The sequence below is a fragment of the Chroicocephalus ridibundus genome, chromosome 2, assembly GCF_963924245.1.
Source record: "Chroicocephalus ridibundus chromosome 2, bChrRid1.1, whole genome shotgun sequence".
Lineage (NCBI taxonomy): Eukaryota > Metazoa > Chordata > Aves > Charadriiformes > Laridae > Chroicocephalus > Chroicocephalus ridibundus.
Genome location: NC_086285.1, coordinates 28,972,857 through 28,986,309, shown reverse-complemented (window position 1 = coordinate 28,986,309; position 13,453 = coordinate 28,972,857). Strand labels below are relative to the sequence as shown.

Here is a 13,453-nt window from a genome sequence, read left to right as displayed (position 1 = left end):
ACTCAACTTAATTTGCCATGCATGCATCCTATCAACGACTTGGAACTCATCCTTAGTTCTTGAAATTAGATCTACTTCAAACTACACAGAGCCCAAACAACAAAAAAACCCCACACAACCAAAACATAAATGAAGTAAGTATTTTAGGATCAAATTCATCTACAAGTCTCCCTAGTGAACATTTTATTTTAAAAAAAAGTGGAATTTGCTGTGCCAATCGCTATGCTTGTTATATTTTACATATTCATGTAGTCCTGAGCAGTCAAGACACATGTTTTTCAACTCAACTTAAATATTGCTAAATGCTTGACTTCTGCAAAATTTGAATAAAGACAGTTAATGTAATTCCTTGTTAGAAGATATCCACACAAATCCAAACCATGAAACTTCCCTACCCTTATCCCTTCAAAATAACACTTCACCTTGTAATGACAACAGTACTGCCTTTCCTCTCTGTTACATTTGATTGTGATGAAAAGGTAAAACTTTTTTATTTCCCTCTCCCCCCAGCTTTGTTTCTGAATGAAGCAAAGGGCGGCAGCCAACAGGTAAATAACCTAAACACTTACTTGAGCTCACTAGGAAAGCAATTTTACTGCCAAATGCTCGGAGCTCAAATATTTATAGAACAAGTTTGCTTCTCTTTTCTGTAACTAGTGAAAAGGTTTGTTTGTGAATGTTTAAGTATTCAAAATTTTCTATCCATAAGGGTATTTGCGCAGTTTGATATGGATACATGTTTTATGAGAGAGGGGTTAAGAAATACAGTAACTACAAAGCATGCTACCGAAAATCTGTTGAATGGAAATTACGGTTTCAAAACAGAAAGACTTTCAAGGCACAATCTTGTGAAAGGAAGGCACCTTGGAAGTAAATCCAAGATTAAGAGCATTTTAGGTAGATCTTTTGCGACAGTAAAGATGACTGCTTGTTCTTCTTTTTTTGCTAAAACAGGCTGGCTGGTTTCAAAATGAATGAGTACAGCATGAAGACAGCATTTTCTTAAAGGGTCCCACCACCATTTCTAAAAGTTTTCTTGAACTATTTTAATCATCAGATTCCCAAATTCATTAAATAGGATTTCTGGATTATAGAGACAAACCTTTTTTCTTTTCTAAGCATTCTACACTTGTCCTTCCCCCATCAGAGAACTTCCTGCACTGCATTAGAGTAGATTTTAAAGAGATGTGGAAAATTATTTATACATTCTAACTTGTCCTGAAAAATTCAGTATTACACAAAAGACTATAACCTAGAATCAACTTAAAGAGCTGCTGCATTTGCTGTAAGCAATGGTGGCAGAACAGGTGATAAGTATGTTGCAAGTCAGTGGAAACTAACCAAAACCTATACACCTACAAATGAAGTTATGACAGAAAAATCCTTGATATTTTAAAGGTATCATATGCATTGTGACAGCATAAGCTTTCATTAAAAACAATTTTTAACAGCACAAGAGAGTTATAAGCAAAAAGTAGGATGACAGAAGTATCATTTTTCTTTGCAGACACCCATGATAAGAACGGGCCAGAATCATGGCACAAGAGATAGAAAACTGATTTAGCAACCATCCCTCCATGGCTTGGAGACTCAAAATATAACCAAAGGTAGTCGTTTTTTTCTAGTTTCCAATTTAGTTTAGAACACAAACTCGGATGAATTACTCCATACCCTAATACTACTACTGAAAACCCAACAATGGAGCTCCTTTGCTAATAATTTGGGTGTTTTTTAGAATTACAGATTTTTTACTTGGTTGATAGTGATCATCTTTGTGGGCAACAAGCTCCAGCATGAGGAGGAATCAGGCAAGAAACAATGTTCAGCTCAGTTGCCAAAGAGCACTGGAGCACTATGAATACCACAGCAGCCTACCTACCAGAGGTTCCTGCTAAGGACAGAACCCTGAGGAGGATCCAAGGGTATCACAAGGGTATCAGGCCATGAGTAATCTCAGTACCCTTCCCTCTGTAGCTGGTGGTAAAGCTCTCATTCTGATGTCTGGCTTCAAAAGGCAACTCTTCCCAGAGCATTTCTGTTTGTCTTTCTTACTAGTAAGCAGCAGAGGGAACATCTCATACATGCTCACTCCCAGCTTCCTCTTCTTGATTTCCTCTCTAATGACAAGCTCATCAATCCTTCTGAACAGTAACCTCTCCCCACCTCCTCCCCCGCACACACACAAATACACAGATTTAGTAAAATCTTTAGCTTGTCAGCCACTACTATTATGGAATCTTTTTTTTTTTTTTAAATAGCACTCAGCACAATTTTGCATATAGCAGCTTCAATATGAACCAGATACACGGCTGAGATTGAAATCTGCTCATTTAGCCTCAACAGATCTGCCCACATACAGAAAATTATTTTTAACAACTGTTTTCCAAAAAGCATAAAAATATCTATTGCATACCATGTTACTCAATTGACACTGATTAAAAAATGCTACTGTACCCTATTTTTAGGGCTTTATAACAAAATTAAGTGAACCCACATTTCTTCAGATTTAAGTTGCGCTAAGATTCCAGATCAGGTGACAAAAGTACTATCAGGAAGACATCCGTTATATGAAACATCTCTGTTGTCTTTGTTTTACAGCTTTTTACCTGAGTAGATTTATCTTTCATACATGAAGGGTAGTGTACGTGGGGATCACGTGGCCACTGTCCTGTGAGGTAAGGTCCTGTTATTGTGTCCAAAGAAGAAGTTCGCCTTATGGTACCAGAAGTTCTGATTTGCTGGGATTTTGGCCTGTCCACTGTAGAAAACCAGAACAAAATCAACAAAAAAGTCAGGCTAAATTTGATATGAAATGTTAAAAGCTAGCTACGACACACAATGGCAAGAACACATGAGAAACCTTTGCCTAAATGTCAAGCTGAAAAGAATGCCATCACATCAAAGCAAATAACATCAGACAAAGGAGAAAAAATACAAAAGGGAAAACTTAACAGTTACAAAAAACAACGCTTAAAGTGCTCATAGCTGCAAAGAACCAGGCTACTTATGCGAGATATTTTCATCAACAAAAAGCATCAAGCAAATTTAAATACAGTGATGATGCAACTCAGGAAAGCCAGACATACAGAAACAGAAAATAGAACACAGTATCAGTATTGGGTTACTTTTTTTTTTTTTTTTAAAAAGTCAGCTTGCTTAGCTGTCTAAATACTAAAACACAAATCATGACAAAAAATATGATTCTTAAGAAGATGCATATCTGATTTCTTGCTCTTGTGTACGTCATTCCACATTATTTACAAGATGCCAACAGAGGCCTTAGCAAGCTGAAAGTGTGTGACTATTTCCCTCTGACACAGCTCAGGTCAAGGCAGCTGCCGTGTTTGCCTTCACTCATCACAGCGCCTGCAATCTTTGACTCCTCCCTGTAGTTCTCTCCCCATACACCTAGATCACGGAACACTTTTTTTTCCTGCATTTCATTTGGAAAGCAAGAGAGTAGGGTGATTCATGAGATTGTTCCTTCCCACATCAGAGTTTTATAGCATGCTCTCTGGATCATCTCACTTTGTCCTTTAGGCAAAATTACTTCATATACTCGTTTTCTAGACTTTACATAAGCCAACCTAAGCCCTACATTACAGCTACTGTCTCTCCTGCTCAGCCCTACTAGAAGTTTGCAAGTGAGATTACTTTCTAGTCACGTTATGCACTGATCCGACCCACCAAAACCCTGCTCAGAACTTGAGAGCAGACCTGCTCGCACACTGCTGAGAGCAAACATGGGCACTGACCTCCATGCGCATTTTCTCTTTGTATATCATCCTGAATTGCTGGGTCTCCAAAGGCAGACTCCATCATCAGTGTCTTATATAGCATTCAGCACAACGACTGAGGTACAGCCTGCACTAATGCAGCATGCTTATAATATGATATACAAACATGATCATGTTAAAACAGACCATTTTTGAGAAATGTAGAGCTGCTGAAACACTTCATTAACAACTAATTTTAGGTGAAGAGCTCTAAATGATGCTGTGAATTGGAAGCATGATAGTATATCATACTGCCTTTGTATAACAGAATTGTTTTGATTGCAATGTTATTTATAAACCAAATCCCTACAACTTTCAAAAAAGATCTATCCTCGTAGGATTCCAATTGTGACAAATTTGCATTTTAAGAAACATTTTTGAACTATAAGAAAGCCCCAAATCTAAAAAAAAGGTGACAAATTTTAAACATGAAACCAGTAATTACATTTACACTGAAACACAAAAGTACCTAAAGGGTGCAGACCTACAAAGCATTCTTCCAGCCTTCACTGCCATGCTATGGCACTACGCTGCTCTCCCATGTAGCCTGAGGTTTGAAAATTCCTCTAAAAACTATGTTCATTAGAAATACATTACATGCGAAAATCTATCAGGAATTTGTTAAATACATAAGTAGCAAAGTATGTTCTAAAAAAGACCTTTTAAAACAAGTTAGAGACCATACAGAGACAAACTAGCAAAACAATGTCTGCAGATGGGGAAATAAGGACTACGCAAAGTTTACCTTTGCAAACTTTAAAAAGTCTTGCAGAAAAAAACCAAAAACAAAACCTCAAGAATACACAAGTCCAAAACACAGAAATAAAATATATACAACCAGAGAACGATCTAAGGTCTATGTCTTGTGCTACACCCTAAGGAAAGGCAACAGCAATCCCAGCATTAACAACTCGTATAATTACACTACAACAGCAACGGACACGAACACCACCAGACATCACATTTGTATTTTTCCATGGTAATCTTGGAAGCGGACTGCAGGACACTATTAAACCCTGAGGCTAGAAAAGGAAAGCTCAAGACACAGTCTCCTAAATCCCTACTACTCTTCGCTGTATTTTGAATCACAGGAAACAAACCAAGGACATGACTTCCCAACTGCATAAGCCAATCCAGGTTAGCACTACTGTAATGCCTACCCTGTTCCATTGCTGTCTGCGCTCCTGCCATCCACTTTGAGATGGCTTGCGCAGATGTATGAACCCACCTAGTAAGGTGATTCACTGAGTTAAACATAAAGAAAACAAAAACCTACCCAAAAAAAAAGTCATAAACACATGTTCTTCCCCATTAGAGGCAGGCTGGCATAACATAAGGGGCAGAAACAACCACAGGAGAGCCAGGAGGAACAACAGGGCTGCAGGGCACTGAGGTCTGCTCAATAACAGTTTCAGTTCTCGCCCTTTTATGATATATATCCTTAGAACATAAAAAACAAAGGAGAAGGGATATGCAAGCATGAAATCTGAAGGAATTTCTACAAATTAGCATTTGACAAACTGTCTTGTATAGTAATGAACTTAAAGATGACTGGATGCCACAGAGAGCAGAGCTGAACTGGACAACAACAGTGATGGCTCAGATCGGTTTAAATAGTTTTCCAAATAATAAAACTGCTCTCGGGATTTATTTCTTAATTTTGCTTTTCACACCTCATTGTAAGTCTGGCTTCTTGCTGCTCTAGGAACTACTACACAACTTTCATTTCTCCCCACACTTTCATTACCAATGGGATTTTGACGGCCCTATCATGCATACTCTTCTCCAGCCACAGTCACTCTGTCCGGATGGAAACCTCATGCTCTGGTTTTCTCACAGCAACAAAAGTGCAGCAAGTGCCACCTGATATCTGAAGCACTTCAACAGCTCCCGAGGTTAGCCAACAGACTTCAGCGTTCAGAACGGCTTCATCAATATTCAGAAATTTCTAAAATTACAGAAAGATTTTACCACATGTGACAGCATGTCAGTGTATGAGTGGATTTTACCACAGTGGTAAGTCAGAACTATTCTGTTCTCTTTGTCAGTAACGTGTGACATATCACACAAGGAGCTCAGATCTACCTCCAGAGCAACTAAACTTTGGAAGTACTTAAGAAGGATAATGTTACCTGAAAAGATTAGCCAGAAATTACAAAAGCAAGATGGATGCTCACAGGAAAGCAAAATACCTCATGTGTTATTTAAAATATGCCACAGGTTTTAATGGTATGTATTTAGGAGCTATTGCTACACATTTCCAGTTATAAATGATTTTACATAAAATGGCACAAGGGTCCACCTGAATACTACAGCTGCTGAAATTTGGTGTGATCCTAACTCCCAGCAGGAATCAACTAAAATAAACTGCATGAAAACATGAAATTATGGTTCTGCAGGCTGCATTGACCACCAAAAGAATTCTAGTTATACCACCTAGACTGACTGAGAAAAGGTTTCCATTTCTCTGCCAGCAAAGTGTAATTTAGTAAGCGACTAACACACGACAGCTCTTTTGAAAAGGACATAGGGCTCAAATAAAACCATCTGCTACAGCTCTAAAATGAAGAGATTGCCTTCCCATCCAACATAGAGGCAGCTAACCCACACACAATCTCAAAATCTTGCTCCCAATCCATCTTAGCTTAAATAATGCTTTCTGCCATGCATGCAACGAGGAAAATCACCTGCAGCAAAAGAACAAGATTGACAGCTAGCATTGGTAGCGTTATAAAAACTGCTTCAGCTAAATCCACCAGAGCTCATCTGTCAGCATCTTTTCTTCCCACCTTTCTTTCAGCAGTTAGCAGATGCAGTTCAAATTTGGCCAAAACTTTTGCACTCATATCCTTGCATGGATATATTCAGCTTAAAAAGACTAAAATTACCCTAAGAACTTCTCAGATGACACAGATTCCTCTCGAGTGAAAAACATGAAATAAAAATAAAATTCATTCTTCCCTAAAAGTAGTATTAATATTATCATCTCATTATCCATGTCAGCTAACCGTGACACTCTCCTGCCATAAGGATAGACAACATGCTTGCAGGAATATCTTGATTTTTTTTTTTGCTTGAAAGTTCATCTATAACTTAAAACTATTTATCCAAGACAGCCATGAAACATCAGTACTAAATTCCACAACAGAGTTTCATGAGATGTCGTTTCTCTTCAGTTCAGTTGCTAACACTCTACACAACCTTCTGGTTCACCTTCAGAGATACTAGTGAAATATGAGTCTCAAGCTTAGATCTCATCTGTTCCTAAAGAATTTCCCGTTTTACCTACGAAATGAATACTAGCTTCAAAAGAATTTTCTCCAAAAATACTAAAGACTCTTGGAAGGACTCACTTGGATGGATGTCCTAGTCTGCTTAAGACTCTTTTCAAAAAGTTGATTCAGTTTTATCAACTTCAGAAATTATTCCCAAGTTTCTATTTCAGAAACCAAGAGAGAGAATGAATAAAAATAAAGGGGGATGACATTCTGAAGTAACTACTCTAAACGGACTGACATAATCAACTCCAATTTCTTCTCATTATCCATAACATTGAACGGACCAAAAAAAAAATGGCACAGAACAAGACTCCAATAATCAAACTGAGTAAGCAGAATTTGTCTATAAGACATTGCGATGAAAAAAAATGAATAATGGGGATTTAGAGGCCACTAAAAAAAAAGAAGTCAGAGTTCAAGTAGTCTGGCTTGAAGGAGATGCGAAGACTAGGTATCACGTTACGAAGGAGTATCAGATATTTCTAGGGCATTCCTACTACAGATGACAACAAATTTACAACAATCTACAAAACCAATGATTCAGCAGTACGTGCATGAATGCCTCTTAAATAACAAAGTACGTAGGAAGGCAGCACAGGAAATCATAAACTAGAAATGGAAAGATGAATATTAAGGAATGGTGACCCACAGCAACTACTAAGAATGATGCCCCAACGCTTAGGTCATGGTTACCACAGCAGTGGCTGCCCCACACATGTCCATTCAAAAGTCCCCTCTTTAGTTACACCTTTTACAAGTATGAAAAGGGATACCTCTGCTCTTGCTTGCTTTGGACAATGATTCCTTGAGTGCTACAAAAGTAGACTTTCAGATACAAGAGGAGGAACACTCTCTGAAAAGTGTGGTCAAGGCTTTTTTTGCCTTTTTGTTTGCTTCTTAACTGAGTATATAGTGATACTGTACTGATTCCTGAATGTATATCTGATCGGTCTTTCCTGCTCTGATTATGTAGGTAGATGGACAAACCGGTGCATGTTTATTTGCAGAATTTGTCTATAGGACATTGCGATGAAAAAAAATGAATAATGGGGATTTAGAGGCCGCTAAAAAAAAATAAATATTTCAATCTTCATTCTCAAGAAGGCTTTTCTCTTGTAACTGGAGCCAAAATCTCTCAAGAAAAGGATTAACAAGGGATTTGGGGTCCCTAGAAGTTTTACTCCACAGGATAGATCTACTGGCTCAAAAGACATTTCCCAGTTGCCAGTGACTGACAGACTTGTTTCTGACCCAGTCTGCAAACTGGCTGAATGACTGCATTAACGGTTCAGAGTGGTGCAGAACAACAAAGATCATACTGTTTGCCATGTACTGTTCATACAAAAAAAAAGAAAAAAGGATTTTAAATAGCAACTTAAAAAATACAACATCCTAATATGTAATCATACAGAAAAAACATGATGTTATTGCAGTCCTCCTCCTATAATTTCAAATTCAACAGCTTAATCTCTTTAATACCTTAAATCAAAACATAATACTAGCTTTTTCAAACATTTAAAATACAGCAAAGTGTTTTGCTACCAAAAGGATATTTCTAAGAGGACACAACATGAGATGGCCATTTTAAATTACCTTCTCTAATTACATCTCTAAAAATGCTGTACATTCAGCTCTGTAAAAAGATCGGTCTTCACTATGTGCGCCACACAGGTTTTCATTCAGTTTTATCAACTTCAGAAATTATTCCCAAGTTTCTATTTCAGAAACCAAGAGAGAGAATGAGTAAAAATAAAGGGGGATGACATTCTGAAGTAACTACTCTAAACGGACTGACATAATCAACTCCAATTTCTTCTCATTATCCATAACATTGAACGGACCAAAAAAAAAAATGGCACAGAACAAGACTCCAATAATCAAACTGAGTAAGCAGAAAGCAGTCCACTTCATGAGACCCGAGTTCTTTTCAGAGATTCAGGTCCATGAAAGATTCTCAGGAGAGGGGGAAAGAGGGGAAGGAAAGAGGGGAAAGAGGGGAAGGAAAGAGGGGAAAGAGGGGAAGGAAAGAGGGGAAAGAGGGGAAAAGAGGCGGGGCAGGGGGGACAGGGGGAACCAGTCTTCCACATAGGCCATTTCACAGGTTGGTAGTCAGGGCAAATTCAGTTTTCTACTTGATGAGGCTTACAAGAATCCAAACCAAACTGCATGAAACAGCCCAAGTCTATCAATACAAGAGGTAGATTATCTTGAGAAAACAAAACAAAACCAGTTTGCCCTTTCAGAAGAAAACTGTAGACAAAGACCTACAGTAAGGGGTTTGGGAATCAACCACATTTAGTTATCTTTTATAGCTATGAGTAAGCCACCTAGAGAGGGAAGAGGTCTTCTGATTAGTCACCGAATCCAACAGGTAGATCAAGGCATTTCTTTCCATCAAGGAGGTTTTACACATGACTTTTCAAGGATGTACAGCTCTACTCACCTAACTGCACAGGAAGGCACGGTGCTCAGAGCTAGGCTATAGATACCTGGAGGAAGAGGGACAGACGGATGAACCTGCAGGCACATGAATTTCATTGGACCTACAGTTGAATCCCAAAATCTTGGTTGCCTATGCATATATGTTGAAACTTGGTCTCTGCCCCATGTTCCTATTCCACCCAAGTACAGGTCAAGTAAAACGTGACTACACTTATCTTTCAGAAGTCAGATTTTTTTCACAGCAAAACTGCCCTGTTTAAAATCAACATTATTCTTACAGATCATGCATAGAAAGAACACTCTAATCTTAGTAAGAAGGTAAACAAACTATAAGGAAGAAAGTTTCGACTCTCTAAAACCAAGTTATTCTTCTAACAAAGATTACAGCTGGCATGTACGGGACCTGTATACAAAAGACTGAGCATTTAATATCACAAAAGCCTGCTTTGTTCAACAGATGTGACCTACACATTTGCACTCTAACAGGACACCAGGTAGGTAAGACACTAATTCCAAACCTTTCAGATTTTTACGTATTTCATATTTTTAGAATATATTTGTCTTTGTCAAGTTATCACTTCAAACTTAAACACTATGCAAATACCTAAACTTAGTACCAATTAATAAAGTATCTCAAAAATGTTCCTACTTTAGAAAGTTAAAACCAAACTGACTGGAGATCAGCAGCCAAGTACGTAGGAAAAAGAGCACACTGAAACACAACCAACCATTAACTGTTGTGCACTTCTGCAGGTACAGAGAATTTTCTTAATTTTACTTCACTAATTTAGATCTGTTGAATGATAAATTTACCCAATATTGAGAAATGAATTGGGAACAAAAAAGAGTTCTAAAGCTGGTTGGTTTGTTTTTTTCCAGTGCATTAATAATTAAAATCTTGAAGGAAATTATAAACACATGCAATTAATTCAGTAACTAACGATAATACCACCTTTGTTGAATAAACCTGATGACGGAAGGGTTTATTTTTTGTTATAATGATAATACCTACAATTTAACAAAATGTTGTAAAAAAGTAAGGGTTTTGTACACCTTTAATGTAATTCCACTTTCCATCAAAATGCAGGTGGACATAATTGTGAATAAAAAAACCTTAACAAATCAGAAGGCATGATGCACCTTTTCCACAATCAGAATACAAAAAGAACTGTAATCAATGCATGGCAGGCTATAACAATGCCATCGTAATGATCACCAACAATCAGAGATAGAAAGCATTCTCCTAACTAAAGCTAATTATACTAAACAAGAATACTATTTTTTTCTGAAAAAAATACTGAAAAATAGAAATGTAAAACCAGATTAAAACTGATTGCTTAAATCAGGCTGCCCAACTTTGCTGATTAAATACATTATATTTTCATTATCAGTTAAGTCATAGAAACTAAGGACTAGAAACAACTTCCTAAATCAGGACCCCAGTTCTCACCTATCACTACAAAAGCACATATAATCACTTAAAAACACATTACAAACTCAATCCTACAGCATCTGGTATTTTGCCCCCACAATTTCTACTGGAAAAATGTTCCAGGAAGATTTTTGTGTGTGTGTGTGTGTGTGTGTGTGTGTGTGTGTGTGATGGTTTCAGGCCTTCTTATAGTTTTCTACATAAGCATTTACACTGTCAAATCAATCCATGTCAAACCAATTAATATCCTAGCACTAACTTCCAGTTCTTCCTTCCCACCTCTCCATCCCCTTCCCAACTCACTTGGATTCAGAGAAAGTAATAGTACTTTTACTCAGGGTAGATTTTTTTTCTCATGGCATGGTTAAGCTCCTAACCTAGTAGTCCTTCTCTGAGTCTGCTCCAGTTAGATTTTACCATTCTTAAACTGCAGAGCACCAAAACCATGTGCAGTATCCCAGACAATGTCTCAGCAGGCCCCTACGCAGCAAGTTGCTCATTTCTGCAAGACCTGACTTATGTCCAGTACCCTTTCAGTCAGTCCATGCTGGCAGTTTAGAGATCCCACCATCACCCAGCTCCACCCTCCAGCATTTTCAGTATGTTCCCACTTAGAGGAAAAGATATGCTGCTCGAGTACAACCTCACATACTTAAACCTCCCTTTTTTACTTTTAAATCTCACTTTCAAAAATTATTTCAATTCCCAAGGTCCTTCAACTCTTATTGCATAATCTTCCTGCATACTAATTAAACCTCTCAAAATTAATCAACGGTTTCATCACCCTAATTTTAAAATTTGCCTAAGCAGATAAAATCTACTTCCTGTCTAGAAAATCAGTTCTCTTATCAAAACCACCAGGTTAGCATGACACAATTTGGAAAGCTCCTTCTGCACTTCAACATTTCTTGCTGCTTTCCACCACCCCTTAGAATTTCTTCTGAAGTTTCACCTATAGCTGAAGTTAGACCGACAGACCTCTACATTTTAGAACTGGACTTGAAATTTTTCACGTTTTAAGAACATCAGCATCGTCCCTGCTATACTCAGGTATCTATTCTCAAATGGTGTCACCTCCAATTCAGAATATTGCCTTAGTTGAAGGCAAGTGTGAACTTCTGAGTGAGCTTTTCTAGAATCCTGCAATAGAGATCACTGAACTGAATTTATTAAAATCTGGATTCTGTATTTATAATAGTCTTGGTAATTCCTAATTCCGAATTACCCTCTCCCTTAAAATTTCATTTTTTTGTTTCTTCTTGTGTTAAAAATCACTGTCCTTATTGAAAGTTGATTACTTGAACTTCATCCTGGTAAGCACAGTGCATTAAATAAATATCTGTGCCATTTCCTCTCAGATTTTTGCTACTATTCCTTGGAGTTGATTTTGAAACCTTTCATACCACCACATCAATCTCAAATCATCCTTAATCTCTTTTTTCTTGGTTCCAAATGGCTGCAACTACGTTTTCCTTATTTTTCTATTTGCACATTTCCATTGTCTGTCTTAAAACATGTGAAGTCCAGGTCTGTTCGGGCTTTAACAATTCTCTGCTAAGATTCACTTTTTGATTGATCATGTGGTATTCTTTTCTCAGTTCTTCCTGCTGTTTCTTGCAGGCTCTCTGCTTATTCCTAGCGACCTTTTCGAGATAAGCGTCCTTACAATCAGATCATATCCTTGAGTTTTTCTGATGTCTGAAAGACTCCTATAGTATTAACATTTCTCATTAAAACAGATTCTCTCCACATTCAAGTCAGAGAAACCCTGTTTAGCCAAGTTTTCAAACTATTTCCTTCTGAAATCTGAATCTTTACTCCAGATTTGTGAATTTTAGAACATACCTCTATGTAGGATTTTTTTATTTTGCTGCATATGCATGTAAATTCGCATGATTAAAAAAGGCCTAATTGTAGAAACATCTAATATTTATTGTATAAACAGTGCCAGCACACCCATTTCTTCTGCTTCTCCCAGATTTTGAGTTGTCAGACGTGGTAATTCCTATCTTCAATGCAGCTAAACTGAGTTTCCACTATTATTCTTTCAATTTAAAGATCTCCCTGGATCCTCCAACTTTGTATTAAGTGTTATACACACACCACTAAAAATCATGAGACTCCAATAATCTTAATGGGCTAGTTCCTTCTTTGGAAGAAATTAAGGTAGACGTACACAACAGTTTCAAAAAATTTATATTTTAAACAATATATGGACTGCACACTTCAATACACAACTTGGTTTGAAAGCATGAGTATCTCTGTTTCTACACTAACGCCCAAAGGTTATCTGGATCTTCAGCGTGGACAACTTCCTAAGTTGGATTTGTCTCTCTGGTCATTTCCTTCCATGGACATTTCTGAAATACACCTTACTTTTGAACATGCATGAGTTAATTACATTTTTTGCCCATGAGAAATTTTTCTTGTTCCCATTGAAAAGAACATTGAGTATTTCAATGGTATTTTATGGTTTCTTTGCGGGGAAAGAAAACACTGCAAAGATGATTATTCAGAGCAGGGTA

At 37.4% G+C, this 13,453-nt stretch overlaps 1 protein-coding gene across 4 annotated transcripts in view; it reads right to left on the bottom strand.

Annotated features, from left to right (window-relative positions):
• The window catches only part of GLCCI1 (glucocorticoid induced 1), a 54,882-nt gene that overhangs the window by 31,884 nt on the left and 9,545 nt on the right, over window positions 1-13,453 (bottom strand). For all 4 annotated transcript variants that reach the window (XM_063324901.1, XM_063324902.1, XM_063324903.1 and 1 more), the window contains exon 2: window positions 2,607-2,758. In XM_063324901.1, coding sequence (XP_063180971.1) covers window positions 2,607-2,758 — 152 coding nt within the window. The remainder of the gene's footprint in view (window positions 1-2,606; window positions 2,759-13,453) is intronic.